Source organism: Chaetura pelagica, unplaced genomic scaffold, assembly GCF_000747805.2.
Source record: "Chaetura pelagica isolate M959 unplaced genomic scaffold, ChaPel_1.0 scaffold80, whole genome shotgun sequence".
Classification (NCBI taxonomy): domain Eukaryota; kingdom Metazoa; phylum Chordata; class Aves; order Apodiformes; family Apodidae; genus Chaetura; species Chaetura pelagica.
In genome coordinates, this window is record NW_009951946.1 from 1,387,992 (window position 1) to 1,409,145 (window position 21,154).

The 21,154-nt window shown below is 36.6% G+C and overlaps 1 protein-coding gene across 1 annotated transcript in view; it reads left to right on the forward strand.

The window, feature by feature from the left end:
* Nucleotides 1-21,154, forward strand: part of CNKSR2 (connector enhancer of kinase suppressor of Ras 2) — a 184,651-nt gene that overhangs the window by 37,460 nt on the left and 126,037 nt on the right. Inside the window, exons 5-6 of the mRNA XM_009997284.1 lie at nt 6,771-6,812; nt 18,232-18,351. Coding sequence (XP_009995586.1) covers nt 6,771-6,812; nt 18,232-18,351 — 162 coding nt within the window. The remainder of the gene's footprint in view (nt 1-6,770; nt 6,813-18,231; nt 18,352-21,154) is intronic.

Consider the following 21,154-nt stretch of genomic DNA (forward strand, 5'->3'; position numbering starts at 1 on the left):
AAACGTGATTTCAGCTTTTCAGCATACTGTGTTAGGGCTGGTGGCAAATATCCAGAAGGAGATCCTGAACTGCAAATGTGAACAGAAGGCATGAGAGATCTGTGACTCATCCACACAGAGATGATAATTAAAGCAGCATGATTTTAGGAGGCTGCTGAGCAATAGGGAAGAGGTTGCAGAAAAGGGGAGAGCTGAGGATAGAGCTCCCTAGGACTGCAGCAGTCAGAAGGAGGAAGAATAGCCACAAAAGGAGACTCTTCTGGAGCAGCTCAGCAGGACGAAACTCAGGGAAAGCACGTATTTTGGGACAACTTCTTGGAAATACAATATAGGTTTTTAACAAGAGCTGTGTAATTTTAAACATTCCTTTTGTTTTTCAGCAGCCAAGGATTACCTATGCAAGTCCTGGGTTGTTGCATAGCTTAAGAGAAACTTGCTGTTGCATTTAGGGTAATGAGATAGGAAAATGGTATTTTCTCTTCCTTTCTTTCTGTCCCACATATTTGTAATTGTCAGTGGCCCCAAGGCCCACACCTTTTGTATCCAAAGTCCTTCTAGGCTTCTTCAAATTAAATATGTGGTAAAGCACCTCAGGAAACCTTTGCCTGTGTCATGCTCATAATTCTTTGCGTATAGCCAGAGGAGGATGTTATCTGCTTGCCAGCTTCTGTAGCTTTGGGAGTATTCAAGGGTTTTTGTTTCTTGTTCTTGTGGAGGAGGGTAGAGGGGAGGCGGCTGAACAGATCTGTATATCTGCCAATTTGTAGGTTTTTTATTATTCCAGTGGTCACCCAGACATATCGGTAAATCACAGTCTGAGCAGAGTTACCTAATGTCTTTTAGTTTTCTAATCCTCATGCACTACAGAACACATTTTGCATTTTGCCATAGCCTATGTTATATTGATCAAGTGAATTGTTTCAAAGCTGTCATTGTTTAACCCTGCCACCAGCTCTATCAAATATATTTTGCATGCATTTTCTAAGTGGTGAAAGGCTAAATTAACTCAAACTCTCTTACCCTTGTACCCTTGTTTGGAAATTATGTAGCACTGTCTTGAGCAGGAAAAAGCAATGAAAAGTCATACACAAAGGTACTATGAAAGCTCTAAAACTTTTGCCATCTTCATGTGTTGGCAAAGCTTTAGGCTTTACTGTCATTGATGTTGAGAGCTCCTGCGAGAACCTTCAGTGACAACTCCAGCAAACCTCAGTCTTGAAGCTGTCTTGCCATAGCTGAATTGGGCAGAATTCAAACCAAAAGAGCCTTTCAAGAGGCAATTGCATAAATTCCCTAGAGCTAGTGACACTTGAACAAGCTCAGAATTGGGTCCTTGAAGCCAGAACAACTTATTTGTGATGGTGTGGTGCTGAGGCTAAAAGGACTAGGAGTTATGATCTGAGCATTCTCAAGTTAATTCGCAAGTAGCAAGACCAACACTGTCCATTTGACATATACTGGTATTTAAGGATTCAGTTACAGTGTTAATCAATTTGAGAAGTAAAGGGATTTAAAGGATGGCTTGGCTCAGTTCCAATGACTACATTGCTCAAGAGGGATTTTATGCCAAACGTTTGGCAACACATGAGGGTCTGAACCCTCTTTTAGAAATCGTAATTCTTTAGTTTTTTACAAATGGAGAACTGGAGTTACATAGTTTAGAACATTTTGCATGACTTCAAAATCATAGTGACAGCAATTCTATCAGACATCTGGTTTTAAGCAATACATAACATCTAGCTTTTTGCTCCATTAAAACGTGGGATTTAAATGTGTGGGATTGCTCGTGGAAGATGCACTTAATCAGGCAATTTCACTACCACTTTTTAAATTGTGTTCCTTACCTTGCCTACATTTTATCAACAAAATATGGATAAAAACACACATATGTAAATTGTCTTCATGTAACTTCAGTTGTACTGCAGAGGAAAAGAAACTGAAAAACTAGTGAAGAACCTTCACCAGAAGCAGCTTGAAAGCTGCCTGAAGAATGAACACTCTCATGGCAAGCAGTTGTTCTTCACTAGTTGCTCTGTAGCACCACACAGCCTGCTTTTGAGCACTGTTATTATCGTATGAATTCACAGACAACATTTTCTGGCTATGTGTTACCTGAGAATCAGGAGATCTGGTTTTTGTTTTTGATAACGTTGTAACCTGCTTATATATCAGTCCTGCCTAGGAAATTTCCTTGCCTTGGAGGAAAAAAATAAATTAGGGTGACTAAATATACATGAGCAACTGAAGCTCTCTGATGAACAAGAAATTCCAGTGAAAGAAAGCCATGCCCTTTCTTGAGCACTCTGATCTCTAGGGTTACTAGAAATGCTGAAATGTTGCTAAATTTGTTGTTGAAGGAACTAATTAACATATTTCTGCAATTCTCCCTTTTTGTGTCCCTTAATTATTTCTATGCATATATTTTATTTTCTAAACTAGCCTAACTTTACTCTGAAGATAAGTCAAGGACCTGACAGGAACTTAAGACTGCCAAGAAGACTGCAGTGCACATGCTGTCTAGAATAGCTGGCAAAACCATGAGCAATAAAAGGAGGAGGAGGACTAGTACTAGTAATAATGATGGTATGTTTCAAGATTTTAGCCTATAGGTAGAGCAAGGGAAATGTTTGACATGTAATTGCAACAGGTAATTTGACAGGTTTCCAACTTGGGCTTGTAAACCAGATCATATATATGCAAAAATAGAAGTCTTTCCTATGGAATAGTATCCCATAGTTATACTACTGGAAAACTGCATGTATTTTTTGTCCCTGTGGGCTATAAAAGCAATAGGATGAGTTGGCAGATCTTCTAGATCTCAGTACTTAACATTTTGAGTTGAGATTTAATCAACTTGGATGCAAAGCAAAGGACTAAAAAATAAGGAAAGTGCTGGTGTAATTAGCTGACCTCATTCCCCAATTCTGTGACATACTAAGACAAAAGTTTAGAAAGACAATATGGTGAGGGGAGAGGAAAGTAAAATGGAGAAATAAAGCATCATAAACATTGCTTTTGAAAAATAAAATCCACAAATATTCTTATTTTATATGTGTTGCCTCATATGTGAGTTGTTCTAGAAATGCGTGGGGCAGGGTAGGGTAAGATGTGTACATTTTGCAGCATTGTCACCAGTCAGTGCTACCCAATTCAGTAGGTGTAATGTAAGTGTCTTTAGTGATTATTACTTATGACATTACAATCGGATCTTTGCAGATCAAACTTGTGATTTTTGTAGACATAATGCAAAATTGTGGTTATGAAGGTCAGAAGTTCTGAAAGAAATAAAAGTGATGCCTCTTAGTTGCAGTGTAGCAAAAGTCTACCTAGTCTTAAAAATAGGTCTTAAAATTATACCAGGATTGAAAGTGCAGAATAACATTCTCCCTAATTGTTGTGGTTTGTTCTTGCTCTTCTTATCTTCCTCCCTTACTGCATTTTTTTTTTCCCCGTTTCTTCCAGTTTTGTACCTAATTTTTTTTAGAATTTAGCCTAGTTGCAGCTGCGTGCACAACGGTCACTTTTGCCATTTAAGATGCATGAGGGAGAGCTGGAAATAGTGACCATGAAGATCTGGTATTAGTAATCAAGTTAGTCCATCATGCTCCCTTTTATTTTTTTCTTTGCAGATAATACTATCCCATTTTCCTCTCTGAAACTGCTAATTGCCAATATTTGACTACATCTTCAGGAACTATAAATTGAGATGGTCAAGGCCAGGTTGGATGGGGCTTTGAGCAACCTAGCCTAGTGGGAGGTGTCCCTGCCCATGGCAGGGGACTGGGAACTAGGTAGTCTTTAAGGTCCCTTCCAACTCAAACCATTCTATGCTTCTACAAACACAGAACAGCTTTTATTGCTTTATTAGCAACCCGTTGTTAATCTTTTATAAAATAATTTGCCCATAGAAGGTAACCTTATGCTGTTTCAGCTGCAATTTTAATTGGTTTGTTAGATGAAGATCAAATAGCCTAGATTTAGTTATATTTTGCAGTGCATATATGTGTGAAGCTCAGATAATAAACAGGTTAAAGATATCTTCTACTTGCTGTATGTGCTAATCTCAGCTCAGGGGTACTCACAGTATTGTTTCACTAAGTGAATAGCAAATTGTTAGCTTGTGTAGGTGTAAAAGCTTGGTTGCAGATTTTTTGTGTGTTCCTGCTTTTCTAAAGTAGAAAAAAACCTTGATATTAAACTTGCATATGATCTGTTTCTTGCCTTAATTGCAATATTTTGGTACTGTGGTTAAACAGATATTTCAGAAGATCTTTCAGGAGTAAGATACAGGCTTGTAGTTAGGTATGGAAAGAAGAGATGTTCTCCAGCTGTGGGTGGTATGCTAATAAGAATACAAATTTAATTCTAATTGCATAGTTAGCAACTCTTTTTATAGTTCTCAAGTGCTTTAAGCTCTTTTAGTTGCAATAAAATGGGTATGAAAAAGCAGTAATTGTAAATGGTAAAGGCCCTCAGTCATAAGCATTCAGTTTATCATTATACCTAAGGGATGTTTGAAGCGGGTGGGGACAGCAATCCTTAGTGCTTGCTTGAAGATAAAGGACAAAGCAGTGGAGTGACTTAAAAAATCTAAGGGGAAATAAACTGTTTGCTATGAAAGAAACTGACATGTAGGTTTTGCTCTTGGGATCATTCAGAAGCAGCCTCAGCCCTCATCTCTAGGGATGGCTGCAGGAAGTTAACATGAGCTTGCTACAATGCGGGGATCAGCTTGGTGACCTTTTCTAAGTTTCTTTGAATCCTAGACTTCAGGGCTGCTCTGGATTATGCCAGCATGAATCCTGCATATTTCTGAGTTTATGCTTGAATTATGTTTACTTGGATGCCATCCATGTAAGGAAAAAGTGAATTTTGGAACTGATTTACACCTAAGCTCTCCTCCAGTTTTTCTGTCTCTTCTGGTTTAGTGAACTCTTAATTTTTCTCTTCCCTTAATTGTGAAGATGAAGCATCAACAATCAGCTGTCCACTATGTGGTGAACTCATATAGCAATTCCTCTTTGCAGATCCTGGAATTTGTAGGGAATTATGTGTGAGGACAGAATTTAAGGGTGAGGCCACCTGCCCCTGTAGATAGACTGGATGCCTGAAAATTTTTCCACTCGCTTCACTGTTATTTGTAGATTGAGAAACATTTTATTGTTTTATATATGCTCTTGGTTTGTCAGAAATATACAGATTATTTTGTGATTGTGTGGAACAATTTCATTTCAAGGATACAGCAGTGTTTCTCTATTATTCACTGGTTTCTTGGTTGTAATAAACATCAACAACATCTAAGAACTCTGAATGCTTCTTCCCTTAGTAGTGAAACTTCTCAAATAGTATCCACTTTAGGCTGAATGTTTAAACTTATAGTAATACCTTCCTATCACCGATGATATAATTATGTCTGCTCAAAAGCACTTTTTTTTTTTTTTTTAAATCAATATAAATGTTGCAATCCCTTCCTGCTATTTTTTGCATAATTATTCATAAGAAACCATGCATAACATAGATGTAACCAGATTGAAAATGTTACATGCCCTCCCACATGTAACAATGAAATGTGTGTTTTGCTACTAGGATTACAAATACTTCATTGATGTCTGCATATAATTAAACATGTTAGATTTTGTTTCCGGCTGTACTTACTGACAAATGTTTCCTGAATGCCAACAGCTGTTATTAGGAAAATACTCCCTGATCAACCTGCTGCTTCTGCATAGGTTGCTTTATATAAAGCTTAAGAACACATTGTCACTTCTTGCCAAAGTAACACTAGAAGCATTTAATGGATTAAAAGTTGTTTGGGTTGTTTTGTTTTCTTGTGTTGTTTTTTTTTTTTTACAACAGTTGCATATAGCAAAATTGTTTTTCTAGCAGGATAAACTGTTTAAAAAATGAGACTTAAAACATTTAAACTTAGTCACATTTTTCATGTGAGTTATTAGGTAGGATGTAAAGCATCCATTCTAAGCAGAGCTTACACTAATTACCATAATATACAGCATTTGATGGGCTTAGAAAGAGTGGCTCTTTCATCACTGTTAGTTTTACTTCATGTGCTCTCTGCTTTGTTAATTCCATTTCTCTATATCCAGTGAGATTTTGGACTGTTAGAAAAACTTTCACAGCCTCCAGCCTCCCATCTGTTAGTCTTGCTTATAGAAACTGCTACATGAGGTGATAACAGTGTGCATGCAGTCCCCAGCAGGCTGTGTATAATAAGATGGTTCCTGTGCATTTTGTATTCTGCCTTTTTTTTTCCCTCCCATTGCATGGAGTATTAAAAACAATGAGTAGTTCCCTTTTCTGCTTTCTCCCCCCCAGATTTTCCTTCTCTCCTTTGCAGGGTGTGCAAACATGTCAGACTGTTTCTGGTACTTTTGTTTTTCATTGTTCTAACTAGAAAAAGGTAATTTTTGTTCATGGTCAGGGACTGCTGGTTGAAGCCAGTTGTCTGACATACATGTGACTGCCAAAAGGATGTAAGTGGAGGAAGATAATTATCTGTCTCAAGGAAAGAAGGAACAAGAACTAGTGAATAGATATAAACATTTACCAATATTTCCTTTCTGTGGTGGCTTCACATTTTGGTTATATGAATTTTTTCAATTTTGTTTAAGACTTAGAAATTTTTTGTTTAATCCTAAAGGTTTTTCAGTTCCATTTAATTATTTTAATTCTAAGAATTAATTAGGAATGAATTCTAGGAATGATGAATGATTGGATCAATTTAACCTCCCTTTTCTGCTTTCCTTTTTCAGGATTGCACAGTATATGAAACAGAAAATAAAATTCTTCATGTGGTGAGTAGTGTTTGGATTCTTATATAGAAATATATGCTTATAGACATAGAGAATTTTAGTTCTCTGAGTGTTGTGCTTTTTCTATGCAGTGCCAGTGTGATAATGAACTAGTATGGGTATGACTGAGTGAATATATGAACTACTTGTGAAGAGGTAATGATGTTAACAAAGCGGAATTTGGCATATGAGAAGCCAGGAACTTTGTAAGAGCTTGTTTTTGGCTCAGGCCGATCTGTTATTTGGAAAACATGGTCAGAAGAAATATTTTGAAAAATGGCTTGCTTTTTTTTTTTTTTTAGGAGAGATGGTTGCTAACCTTCTATGAAATCATATATATATTTATGTTAGTGGTGTAGCTTAATTTATGCAGCTTTATTCCTCATAGGAGCATGGAGCTAGCCTAATGATAGGAAAATTAATGCAATTCTTTCCTTCTGAATTCTCAGCATAAATACAATGGTCTTTTCCCTGAATCTGTAGTGCTATTGATAATAAATAAAGCAGATGAAAGTCATCAAGGCATTAGAACACAGGATGAGTTTGAAGGCTGATACTTTGGTGGATGGAGAGACAAAAGCTTGAGTAAACTTTGAAAACTGCCCCTAAGTTTAGATCCTAAATCATGTGTCATGCTGTGGCTGTAGTTTAGTGAGTATTAAGTTAACCCAGAGCTTGTTTCTAATTTAATGATATTATTTGTAAGAGTGAGCAATGAATGAGTTTAATTTATTCACTGTATTTCATGTTTAGGTAGGTTTTGGTATCTTACTTTTTTATTACTAGAGCTTAAGCAAAAAATGCTGCATTTCTTTATTTTAAAAGGTGAGCTTCCCAGGAAATTTTCCTATACATTTTTTTTTTAATTTTTATTTTATTAATCAGTCCTCCCATATCAAAACCTTGGTAAGCTGAACTCTGTAAGCTTTTGGAGCTTTGATTTCACATTGGTGTGGAATAAAACATCTCCTTGTATTTTTAAGTTTCACTGACATTTCTCCCCTGTGGAACACAAAGAAATTAGTGATTTTAGTGAGGCTGACATCATCATCTTTGCTAGGCTGATCTCTGCAAGTAGTTAAGCAATGAAGTTTTTAATTGCGTAATCTGGGCAAAAGTTAGAAGTGTTATATGTTTTAAATAATTAGATATAGCCTGGTTTTCAATACATGCTTGTTTTCTGTTGCAAGAGCCAAGAGTTCTGATGTCTGCCATATAGACTATCTTTTATAGATTAGAAAAAGGAATTGTGAAGGGAGGTGTCAGTGTTTGAAGCTGATGAAACACTAATGTAGTCTTTAGTAGAAAATTTTGAGGAAATGAGAAGGGATTTGTTTAAGAAACATGAGTGGTCAAATTTGAAACAGGTTTCAGAAGTTATTATCTTACATATAGAGTTATTTTTTTAATCCACAGTAACTTCATTGTGATTGCAGGTGGACATATGTATTACTGTGGAGAGCTTAATTAACTTCTGTGATTAGTATTCAAGCTTGCAAGGAAACATGAACAGAGCGCTGAATATTTTACTGAATGCTAGCATTAAAAATTACTATATGTATTAAATGTAACTTGGGTCATTTCTGACCATGTTGCATTTCAGCTGATGGATGGGATTTCATGGGACAAAAACTGACAAAATGCAATCAAGGAAACAGATAAATCAAAGAATTGAAAGTTGGGATCTGAAACTGTATTTTGAATTTGAAAGGAAATATTTTACAAGTACAGATGAAAAGATTGATGATAGGAATCAAATTGACAGCATTCACAGTTCCCTTTAACTCCTCTCCTTGAAAGATAGAAGAAGGTGTGGAGGCTGTATCCCATTAGGTATCTGGGGAGGAGAAATCTAACACACAGATTACAAAAAGAGAAGTAAAGACTACTGACGTCCAGATCTCGAGAGTGCATGGTATTTTTATGCCAGTGTCAAAGAAGAGAGAACATTAGATACCCTATGAGATAACAATATTTGAATGTGCAAGTGCAACTTAGATTAAAGATGTTCTAGAGGGAGATTATGAATTTAAATCTCCTGTTACAGATCATGCATCCAATACATTTCACAGAATCACAGAATGGTTTGGGTAGGAAGAGACCTTAAAGATCATCTAGATCCAGGAAGTATTCAAGGTTGGGTTGGGTGGGGTTCCGAGCAACCTGATCTAGTTGAGGATGTTCCTGCTCACTGCAAGGGGGTTTGGACTAGATGACCTCTAAAGGTCCCTTCCAACCCAAACCATTCTGTGATTCTATGAATTTATACAATTAGCCTGAGAAAATCCTTGTTACAAAGTATTGTACCCACTAAGGACTGAAGGCAAATTTTGAGAGATCCTTTGTACGTATGTAAAAAAGAACTACAGCTACAGAAATGAAAATAAATTAAATGATAGTTATCTACTTTCATTCTTTAGGACATCAAGAAATTTACCACCTTATGAACAGACCATTGGATCAAAGTAGTTGATATTTGACCTCATTACCTATTGGTGGTCCAGTGGTTTCCTTCAGGTCCAATCTGTGTTGTGAATTTTGGAGTTGTGTAGTGTAGTTCAGGGACTGGGTCTCTCTCTGTAAGCACACATCTGCTGTGGGGATGCTGCCTGTTACCCTGGAGCGAGCCTACTTTGTACCAAATTGGGGGGCAAGATGTCATGTGGGCACAGGTGGGGAATATGAGACCATGCTGCTGCTATTGAAGCACATACTTTGATAACTCCAAAGTTAGCCTGTCGTTGAGCCTTCATGCTTTCCTCTAAAGCATGGTTCCCTCGACAAAGGCAAGATCTTTAATTAAATGAATTATTCGTTTCCTTGAATTAGGTATGGCCAAAAACTAGTTAATGTGCTCATATTTTGGTGTCACTAAAATCTTTTGAAAAGCAAATGAATGCCCTCTTTCTTTCAGAGATGGCAGTGTGGGCATTCATGTTGAGAGACTGCTGAATCACCTTGTCCATAGTTAGTATGTTTTAATGTTAAAAAACTTATTCTGATTTCAGTTTTTTAGATATTGCTGTTATAGTTAAGAAATGGTATTCTGTGGAGGCAGAACAGTATAGTTTCAGCTTATATTCAAGAAAAAAATATTTTTGTTTACTCCAAGCACTTCACATTTCAAATGGTATATAAAAGCGTTTTGATTGTTGCTTAAAATACTAGGTAAAGTAGTAAACTAGTCTTTGTTATTCTCCTAAACACATAAAAAGTATCTAAAGAAAAAAGTTCTTATGGAAAACTGAAAAAGTTTAAAGAAGAAATTATGTACTTCAGCAAAATGTACTCCATCTAAATGGAGCTGCAAAGCGTGTCTAGGAAAAAATCTCTTCTACAATACTTTGCCCTAGAATTACAGGTGTGTTGAAATAATTATTTTAACACAACTATATTTTTTAAGTTGTTTTTGTTTACTGTGAATTCATTCACAAAACCACTTGGGTTCTGTGGAATAAGAAGCATAAAACCAATCAGGAATAAGGTGTTGCTTTTTGCTCATTAAAATGTTCATTCTTCTGAAATATTCATGAATACACAGAATTGCTAGATATTTCTGCCACTTCATTTCTCAGTGTATTTTTTCAGGTTACCTTTTGCTCAGTAAGTGATGGAATAATTAAATAAAAATTGTCAGAATTTATTAATATAAACAGAAAGTAAATATCACCCAAAATTAATACCAGCAGAAGTAGATGGCAATAGAAAATATTAACATAGAATATAGAAAATAATAAATTAACAGGTTTTAAAATACAGTGGGCCTAAATATGAAAGGATAAACCACAGGTGTGGTGTTTCTTCAAAACTGCAGATTAGTATGCTGCTGCTAGTTTATAATTTTTATATTGATTTAGCTTGAGAGGATTAAATGTATGGCAAACTACTCAGCTTAAAAAGGTATCAGTTCTCCTTATTTAGGGACTTAGAAGTTAATTGTTGTGAAAGTCAGAATGGAGATCTAAAATCTTTGAAGAATAATTTATTGATTCACTCCAGCTGTTAAGGGCTGCATATGACAGAAATATTTAGTTCAGATTAATCCATGTGAAGCAGTACAATGTTAAAGTGAGAGCAAGCAAGGACTAATTATAGAAAGCAGAAGCTGGGCTCCAGTCAGATTAATAACAAGTTTAAACTGAATTTTCTTGTTAGTTTAATTCTGTTTTTTAGAAAAGATAATGTTTTCCTAGCTATTTCACTTTCTTAAAATTGTGCTGCTTTTCCTGAAAAAAAAAAAAAAAAAAAAAAAAAAGTTTTATTGAGTTGGAAAACTCAATAGAAGATGAAGTAGAACCACGGACTGAAAGTAATATTCAGAAGTTTTTGAAAAACAAATGAACTATTTATAAAAAATCAAGTTACTAAATTGAAAAAGAAAAGAACAAGTAATGGATCAGAACGTTCTCTTTTTGCTAAGAGCCTTTCAGGAACCACAATGACAATCATCTGCCACTATATTTGAATATTTGTTCTAGAACTATAATCAGCTAAAAATGCATCATCAAAGGTATCATTTTGATAGTTGTATTAAAGAAAAAAAAAAACCAAAGAAGAAATCACCTGCTTCCTTTCAAGTGTCTATACATTGCAAACTGGGCTCAGCAAAATTCACTGTCTAATAGAAACCTCTCCTTCTGCATCCAAAAAAAGTTTTAGTTCACTGCTTAAATTTCATGTATATGCAAATGTAAATCCAGGCCCCTTTGTTTCTAAGATTGCCAGAGTTACTGACATATTCCATACAGTACAACAAATAGTTTGCACTAATATTGATTGATGAATAATTAGTCCATTTGGCTTAATCTGTCTAACTAGTTATGACTTAATCCTTAGTGCTCCTATAGCAAGTTGCTTTGTCTTGGTCAGTTGTAACTAATTGAACTAACATTTAAAAAAAAAAAAAAAAAATATTTTTTTTAGTAGACAAAACAACATTGCCAGGACATTTTTGTCTTACTTTTAGCCCTGAATGTCTGTGTATGTTACTGACATTCTATCCCTCATGCCAATGATGTAGGCGAGAGAGTTGATGGGGGAGGCTGATGCTTTTCTTGCCCTCAGCCCTGGGAATATGTTTAAACCAGGATGCTACAATATCACAAATACTTGGCAAGACAGATTTTAAGCTTGATCACTAGCCTGGGTAAAATTAAGGCCAGGAAAAAACATAAGTCTGATTGCTTGACCAGAAATGCTTTGTGACCTTAGAGCTGCCTGAATTGAACAGATAATGGATGAACAGTTTGAGGAAAAGTCACAGCTTGTGGAGGCCTCTGAAACTAGCTCAAACCAGAACAGTCCCTGAGTGTACTTCCACTCTACTGGAACATTTCCCAGCACAAACTGAAGCAGCTATAGGGAATCAGAACAGATGCAGATCTGATATAGTCACCTGTAGGCCCTCATCCCCCTGACTGAAAAAGAGCAATTGTGGAAAATCTGTTAGAAATAAGTACACTAAATTCCAAAAATACAAGTAGAAATTAATTATTATCTTTCATTCTTCATGCTCTGGGATGTAAACTAGTTGCCTGCTGAGTTGCCTGAAAGAAAATGTTTCCTCTTGCATTTCTATTAAACAGCTAGATGCTTTGTAGTGACATTTTTCATCCTCCTTTGAATCATTAGGCTTTGCACATAAAGACTGTGGTGTATAAGTTTGTCACGGAATAAAGAGGAGAATTTATTATTAAGATGGAGTGATGAGTTACTGCAAAAGAGAACTGAAGTAATTGCTGTAAGGTTGTCATGGTTTTAGCCAATAACTGGGTGACAGATGCTCTCTTTTATCCCCCCACTACTCTCCCATGGGGAGATAAAAAAAGAATAAGGGAGAGGGACTTTAAGGTTGGGAAAAAAATAGAATAGGTTTAATGAAGTAGTGGTAAAAAAGATGGTGGTGAATTACAAATATATACAATATGCAAATATGGAACCCACATTCCTCAGCTGACAAATATGTCCCTGTCAGACAAGTCCCAAACTGGACTCAGCGACAGATGGGGGTGCCTGAGTCCAGGGACCTGATGACAGTCCACAAAAGCGTTAGAGCAACTGAGTTGATCCTACTTGGGGAGGCAGGGGAAGGCAACCTGTCTTGACAGATGATGTTCTCCTCCAGCAAGAACACAGAATGGAGGCAAAGGGAACAATGACAAACAAAAAGCCCCCAACCCAACCAGCACACCAGCCATAGGAGGGCTCTCTGAGGAGCTATTTCATACTGAGCCCCAGGGGCAGGAGCCCTGTGACTGGCCCATGTGGGTCCCCTGACCCACCCTCTCCTCCCCACAGGCACAGCTGCTCCCCCCACTGTCACTGACACACACACAGCCCAGCAGCAGCTGGGGAGCTCAGGGCAGGATGGACCTGGACAAGCTTTATACTGGTCCTCTCAAACCAGAACAAAGGCTTATAGTGAAAACAGGGACTGTGTGAAAAAAGGAGAAAATGTAATCATCTGTTTATTTGTCTCAGTTAATCTTTTGTAATTTGTTGTGTTTTGTTTGGGTTTTTTTTTCTTGGCCTGGCCAAATCCTTTCCCTTTGTTCAGATACGTTGTATGCTGGAAGCTGAGGGCAGATTGAGAAAGGCTGGGCATTTTTAATGCCTGCTGGTTTTTGTAGGAGCAATTGGACACTTGTATTTCAGTTTGTCTTACTGTAGCTAGTACTGCATTGCAGTCAGGAATCAATAGTTACAAATGGTGAAGGATCCTGAACCTGTTAACAGTAATTTCTTAAACAGATATGTAGTTTTACAAAGTAACAAAACATAACTACCATATGAGAGAAAAGGTGAATCAAACTGTCAGCTGATTTTAGTGGAACTAAAATATGCATTTGTGATACAGCTTGTGCTGAATAGTTACGCTGAAAAGTAATGTGTTGGTAAATTGTTTGGTACAAAATGAGTAGCAAAAGTGCACTATTTTTGTGCTTTTCTTCCACCCAAATTAATTGAGTAGCCTATATGCAAAATAAGTCAGTCCATTACTTTTAATCAAATAAAATAATTTAGAAACTTTTTATTAATAAATTATAATAATATAATAATAAACCTCTCCATATTTCTTGCACCAACATAATTTGTCAAATTGGCTTTGCATCTGCAAACATGAAAGCTCCAGTGTAGCCTGGGGAGCTTTGTGAAAATTAGTCAAGCTAGAGATAAAGTAGCATCAAACATAATTTTAGATATAGGTGGGGAGGTTGCTTGAATGAATATTGAATGAACCTGATGAGCCACAATGTAAACTGTTTAGGAAAAGGAACATAGAGAAGTCAAAGGCAGTTTTAAAGGAAACTTTCTAAATACAATCATGTGTTGCCTTCGTTAAATGAACATTGTTTCTGTGCCAAATGGCAACATCTTTGCCGTGGAAGGTCCTGATCCACTGAAGAGATCCTACGTATTTTTCCATAAAGAGGCCTAAAGGGGAGAAAGTATGCTCCTGGTGAAAAGGCTGTTTTGTCTTCTGGTTTATGCTAACTGGTATATTATGACACCTTTGCCAGTGAAGTCAACAGCAATAAACTAAGCAGGAGCTGGATGGTAACTATATTCAGAGCCACTGATTAAACTCAGTTGTAAACTGACATGGCTGTATCCTATGAGTGTATCCTAGAGCCATCCAAGCTCCCATATATTCCTGGGACTAAATTTCTTTCTTCTTCCTTCCCCCATCCTCCACAAATACACACACACAAGAATAAAACCCACAAACAACCAATGAGATATTTTTGAGAGTAAAAGCAAGGAAAAATGCATTATTTTGCCCTGGATTTGTTTCCAGTGGGAGCTCATGTGCCTTGTCTTGGCAGCAGGGCAAGGGTACATGCTATGTAAGAGTGGGCCTCTTCCTGTCCTGGCTCTTGGCAACCTAAGTGTTCAGACAAGCCAATAGGTGCCTGATCCTACTTAAAATCCAACTCTTTAACCAAGTAGTATGTAACCAAAATTATTTGAATTTATAATAGTTAAGGGAAGCTTGTAAGATTCACTAAGTATTCTAGTACAAACAAGGCTTCTTTCAGAAGAAAATGAAAGTTGTTAGATACTTCCAACTTTTAGATGGTTGGACAGATCCTAAGTCCATTTTCTAAAACAATTTTCTTTGTCTTGACATTATTCTTGAACAAGAACACTGAAATAAAATGCATATTATTCTGAAATTAAATGAGCAGTTTAATTAAAACCAAATTAGCTAATCATTCCTTGGAAGTGCTGGCAATGTGAATATGCCAGCTTGCCATGCAATAGCAGTGAGTCTTAAATTCAAAATGCTCCTACAGAAAAATATCCTCCAAAGGAAAGGACAGTTCTCATAAGCAAAGTAAAACACGTTTTAATGAAATTAGTTTATTGGAGAGAACTATTCCTTAATTACTAAGCAGACGATGTTGTGATTAGGTCTTATTATCTAGAGTGACTGCAGTTAATTCATGGTATGTTGTTTTACTGAAACACTCAGATCCACTGCTGCTCTATTGGAAGAAGAAGAGCTAATTCTGTTAGTCAGGAACTGAGAGAAGTAATTCAAGAACTTCTATGTGTTTTCTGTACCTTCAGTTTACTTTTGCTGTTTCCAGTCACCTTTGATACTAACACATGGTAATAAACCTGATAACTTTAAATGGAGCTTTAAGAGTTCTCTGTCGTCAGCTTCTGTCTTCACCCTGGTGAGATCTGAGTACTTATGAAATGGAAAAGATTTTACAGAGTTTTTCCCCTGCGTATATGCATCCCCACATGTTGAAGGAATCTTTTCATTTTAGAAAGGTCATAGACTTTGAAGCCCTAATCTGGAAGAGCATCCTCTGATCATAGGGTCTTCTCTGGTGACTTTGTTGCAGCTTTTTTAGTGCTTAGGGTAGGCATGATACCACAACATATGAATATGTTAGATGGAAAGAAAGCCAGAAGAGCAGAAAGACAATAATCTTTTAGAAATGCATAGAAACATATGGCAGATTTTTTGTTTATCATGGTAACTTTGTGATTTTGGCATCCAGTATTCCCAGAGCTCCTCATGGGGAATATTCACACCAATTTGTTTTAGGGTTGCAATCAATATAACCATATTGGAATTATGATCTCCATAGGCTTACTATATACACTGTTTGTAGCTCTCTCATGGAAAAGCAGAAGGAGAGCAGCTGCTCCAGGGAGCATCTCAGCTTAGGCTTCTGTTCTGTGCCGCATCCTGGACTTGCTTCTCTCCTCTCCTTTCCCCATGGTCTGTCAAGGCAGCCAAGGACTCTTTTTTTTTTTTTTTTTTTTAATCAAGACCCACGTCTGTGAACTTGAAATGGCATACTTTGTGTTAGGTGGTAAGAATCTTCCTTTTCTGGGCATTTTGGCATCTCCCTGCAATGCAACAGTTGGGAAGAAGAGAAAAAAAAAATAAAAAAAATCATACATTAATACATTGTAAGTAGAAATTTCTCTGCAACTGCTAAGGGCACCGTAAATGTAGTAGTTTTAAAATGAGATTAATAGGAAGACTATGTGGGTGAATGCAAGTCTTAAGATTCACTTTTCATCACCAAAGAATGATTTATAATGTTGATCTCTTCACTTTGCATTTGGAGAGCTGACTGTTCTGTAATTTTCTAAAAGTAATTTTTCAATAATTCTCTGTGGAGTTACAAGAAATACTAAAATACAAATAACATGCCAGCACTGTATTTAAAAACCTGAAGAAGCAGGAAATCTAAGCTTTCATTTTTATGATGGAATTTTATGTCATTTTTACTTTCTTATAATGTCAGCTCAAAGCAATTTTCATGTATCTAAAAAGCCATTAAAATGTTTTGTAATAAAATTCACTTTTTCACTTCTGCCTTATTCAGGTAAAGCAGAAAGCATTCTTAACCCCATTTTATATATTTTTTACTTCCTTTTTCCAGTAATGGTTCTGCATCATGAGATACAGATAAAGCAGAATGGGTGGGTGTGTGTCTATGCTTGAAGGTAATATCTTTGGAAGAAGGTCATGTTGGTAATAAAAATTCTGATATATTTTCAGTTTGATTCTGATTAATTTGTTCATTCTGAAACATTATCATTGAATGAAATAAACCATCTATATACAAACCTAAACTTCCAAATGTTTGTAAATAATTCAAAGAAGAGAAAATCCCAATTTCTGTAACAGGATTAAGAATTCACTGTCACTGGCTTTTTGTGGTCTTACAACTTCAGTCATTTTACTTTCCTTTTTACATAAGATATTTGTAGTTAGGCATTTGGAATTATAATGGTGATTTCACAAGGAGTTTATATCCAGTTTTATATTATTCTTCCATAGCATTATTGTAGATATTTTAGGTATTCAAGAAGTATGCTTTGCAATCTTGGAAGACTGGTTAGTACAGCAGTTGTGTGCAGTTGTGTTTCAGTCAGTTGAGGAGACTGGTTAGCTTTCGTCTTTTGAATTTGAGAGCAGTTAAGCTTGTTCCTAATTGGTTTTGGAGGTACTCACAGTTTTGGGACCAGAAGAATATCCTAATCCCTGAATGTGCTGACAAAACACACATTTGGAAACCTGAACCAAGAAATCAGTTTAAGTTGCTGAAAGGGGACTTCACGGAAAATATTGAAACTTTTAAAAATCATTTGCTTACAGAAATATGAGAGAATGATGGGGGAAAAAAAAAACACAGCTTCCCTGCTTCTGAGTGTTCAGGAAATGAGGCATGAGGAGATACATAGCACCCATTTGACAGTCCCAGCCTTTTTAGAAACTTTTATTTCTTTCTGCTGGAAAGAGGCTGCCAAGGATAACAAATTTAAGAACTATCTCATCATGAAGTGGTTATTTATTGTAATCTTCATGCCTGCAATAGTAAATAACACTTGGCAGCAGTAGAACATGTGAAGCTCAGCCCAAAGTCAATTAGCATGTTTTATTACTATAGAGAAAACTTCAGAGCTAATGGGAGTTACCCATCATCGTTAAGAGCCTGATTTTAATCTGTGCTGAACATCTGCAGGTTTAATGGAAGTGAGTGGGGTTTGGGGGTACTTAATGTCTTTGCAGAAGATGTAGGCAGAGAAGGAGCTCACCACTGGCTCCCTGCATGCCCGAGCACAGCTCAGAGGCAGAGCACCTAACTGTGAGAACACATGGTGGGAGTAGCTCATGCAGTCTCTTTTTCTCTCTATTCAGATGCAAAAGAATTTGCCTCCTGTTCTCCCCTGGTCTGGTGCTGTGTTAGGGTCATCACAACATTGAATTTTTTACTATGCTACTGAGGCCTTTCTCCCTCTTCCTTCATTCTCTCTGCCTTGTAGAGTCTGCAGTGTGATTTAATATGTACTTTTAAAATGCAGTTCTTTAATTTGTAAGTTGAAATGCGTGTAGTTATCAATGCTATGCTTACTGTGACCTTTTATTTTCTTTTTTCCTTCCTAGTGTAAAACTCTCTCTGGCGTCTGTGATCACATTATCTCACTCTCTTCTGATCCACTGGTTTCCCAGTCTGCTCACCTTGAAGTGATTCAGCTTACAAACATCAAGCCAAGTGAAGGGCTGGTAAGAAGTACGCAGTTAATCAAAACCATCATCCAGGATGAGAAAGTGATTTTTTTTTTTTTTTTTTTTTAAAAATAAGTGGTATATATGGAAAGGAATAGGACATTTTAGCCTTTTCTATTTTTAAATCTGAAAACAGTTTGATTGCTCATGCTAGTTTGGTTTCTCATGTAGCTGGGCAAACAGGGAAGTATTTTTTAAGGCTGACTGATGTATGCAAAGAGTTTAGTGAACGGGAAGAAGTGAGCAAGAAGTTCTTCCCATTTATACTAGCTTTTGAAAAATGGTTCAGATTGTTCTAGGATCTTGAAGTCTGAAGGGATTTAAATTACTAAGATCAGCTCAACCAAGAAGTTTGCGTGGGTTTGTGCACAAAACCTGTCAAATTCTAGAATATGCTTCATAGTATCTCTGGGATATAAAGCTATTTCATAAGTTATTCAAGGGCACTAACAGCACTGCAGAGTAGTTTATTGAAGCTTTTTGGTAAGAACTCTGCATGCTTAATCAGGTTCCTTTAAAGGCTCAGTGCAGCCATGCCATGTTGTTCAAGAGTTGACCATTAATCTTTTGTTTACTCAAGTATCCAACACTCAGTGCATGGAAAAAAAAAACCAACACTGATAACAATGACAGCTCTACAACTTTACATCACTACGAATATCTCTTCCCACAACCCCTGGAGGTGGGAAGATGATCAGGATACAGTTAACCATTTTTTGCCTAATGAAATAGCTCTTGCAACTTCACACCAAGTTTATTTTCATTCAGTTTTCTTGAATAAGAAGGAATACTGCTGTGTTTTTTGAAGTTGTTTGGATGGTGTTGCTTTGAAAAGTATTTTGGTTTGTGGGTGGTTGTGTTTTGGTTGGGTTCAGCTTCGTGACAAATTTTGTATGCCAAGATATTTAGATCAATTACACACTACATTTTTTCACTCATTTTGGCAAATCACAATTAAAATAAGTGAAAAAATCCCAACCATTTGGATGAGTAAATATTGCCCCATCCTTTGTTTTAGTTTGTTCTTTGTTTTCCCTTTCTCCACTGGCTTTCTTTTTTATCTCTGAATCCATTTCAAGCTAGTGCTCTTGGATTTCAGCTTTTCATAGATAAATTCTTCCCTCTTTCTCCTGTAATGTTCTCTCTTCCACCAGTTCACTGCAGTCAACCTTTCAAACTCATTATGTTCCTCAGTAATGAGTATATTTTCCCTCCTTTCTCTCAACCACCTTTTTTTTGGAATTCTGTCTGTTTGTGTCTGAGCTCTACTTTATTTTCCTTTCTGTCTTGTGACTATTAATTTTTTGTTCCTCATTTAAGTCTTTCTGTAGGGTGGTGTCAACTCCCACTGACTGAAATAAGATGAGCAGTATTTTTGTGAGTAAGAAAGTGTTTTGTGGGTCTGTTCCTGCTAGGTAGCTGACCAGAGAAACTCAGACCTTTCTGTGCCTCTGTTTTATATCCTTTGTCTGTCTTTTCTATTTAAGCTGGAAGCTCCTAAGGCAGGGTTGTTTTTTTAAGATGTATTTGTGAGCCAGCTGAACAGGGTTCTCCTGCTGACTGAGGACTCCTATCTCATTGTCATAAAAATTATTATATGTTTGTTGTTTTTTTAAATGGAAAACACCAACTGTGCAATATACAAGCCTTAGAAGGATACAATGCTATTTTGATATGTTTTTTTTCTTTCCCCCTTTCATCTTTACCTGTATGTCACTATTTATTGCCTCTGTATTGTGCTGTGTCCTCTAGATTGTGAGCTCTCCAGAGCAGGAACTAAGGATGATATATTTGCGCTGGGAGGGGAAATACCATACCTTTCCATTTGTTACAGTGCAAGTCTTACTAACAGGTCATCTTTGTCCAGTTGCTCTTGGTTCTCTAGATGAAAACATTGCTTTTGATTTGTTGGGCTGTTTCTTTTTTGAACTAAATCTTTCAATTAAGATAGAGTGAATGTGTATCAGTACCGGCCTATTGAGTGCCAAGTGTGTCAGTTTAAGAGCTGATGGTGAAACCTGGGGTTGCAAATATCCTCTGCATATCAGAAGCACCTGGATGAATGTGAAGCTTGATAACTTCTGGACCTTCTTCCAGGATTTATGCAACGATGAAGATGGAAAAATGGATTATTGTCAACTTTCTTCCAGATTTTTGACCCAAATGATAGTTCTGTGCTGACTCCACCAATCGCTAAATAAGATCTTCTGTAACAATGGAAAGACTTCAAGTAGAAGGAAAAGAACAAGGAAGGCTGCTAACTGGGAAGATTTATTTTTTTTTTGTCACCTAGCATAAGCAGAATATCTAACCTCTCATTTTTATTATCTGAGAAGCTAATGTATATCAGGGAGAGAAAAAGGAAAGGAGAAGTGAAAGAAATAAAATATTTGGAAAACAATACTATTTTCCTAAACTCATATGGTAAATACAAGACAGAATTGAGAAAATGATTGGAGTTTTTTGCAACTGAAAATACATTGGAGCACTGTCAGGATGTTTTAATGAACACAAATAGTACCTTCACTGTGTTTGACCTTTTTTGGTGGAAGCGTGAGTATCAGTCAGAGGTAATTATAAACTGTCAGAGTAATACCTTGATGCAGAAGGAAAAGGTAATTGTGTTACAGTGTTTACAGTGTCTTACTGATATTAAAAGTAGTTAACACCTACCAGAAAAACAGACTAACACAGGCAAGCAGAAAATGTTGTTAAGAGTGTGATGTGGGGAAACTCTTGTGTACTTGATAAGGCAGCATTATGGATGGGTGGGGTTTGGTATTGCTGCTTCCCCCCCCCC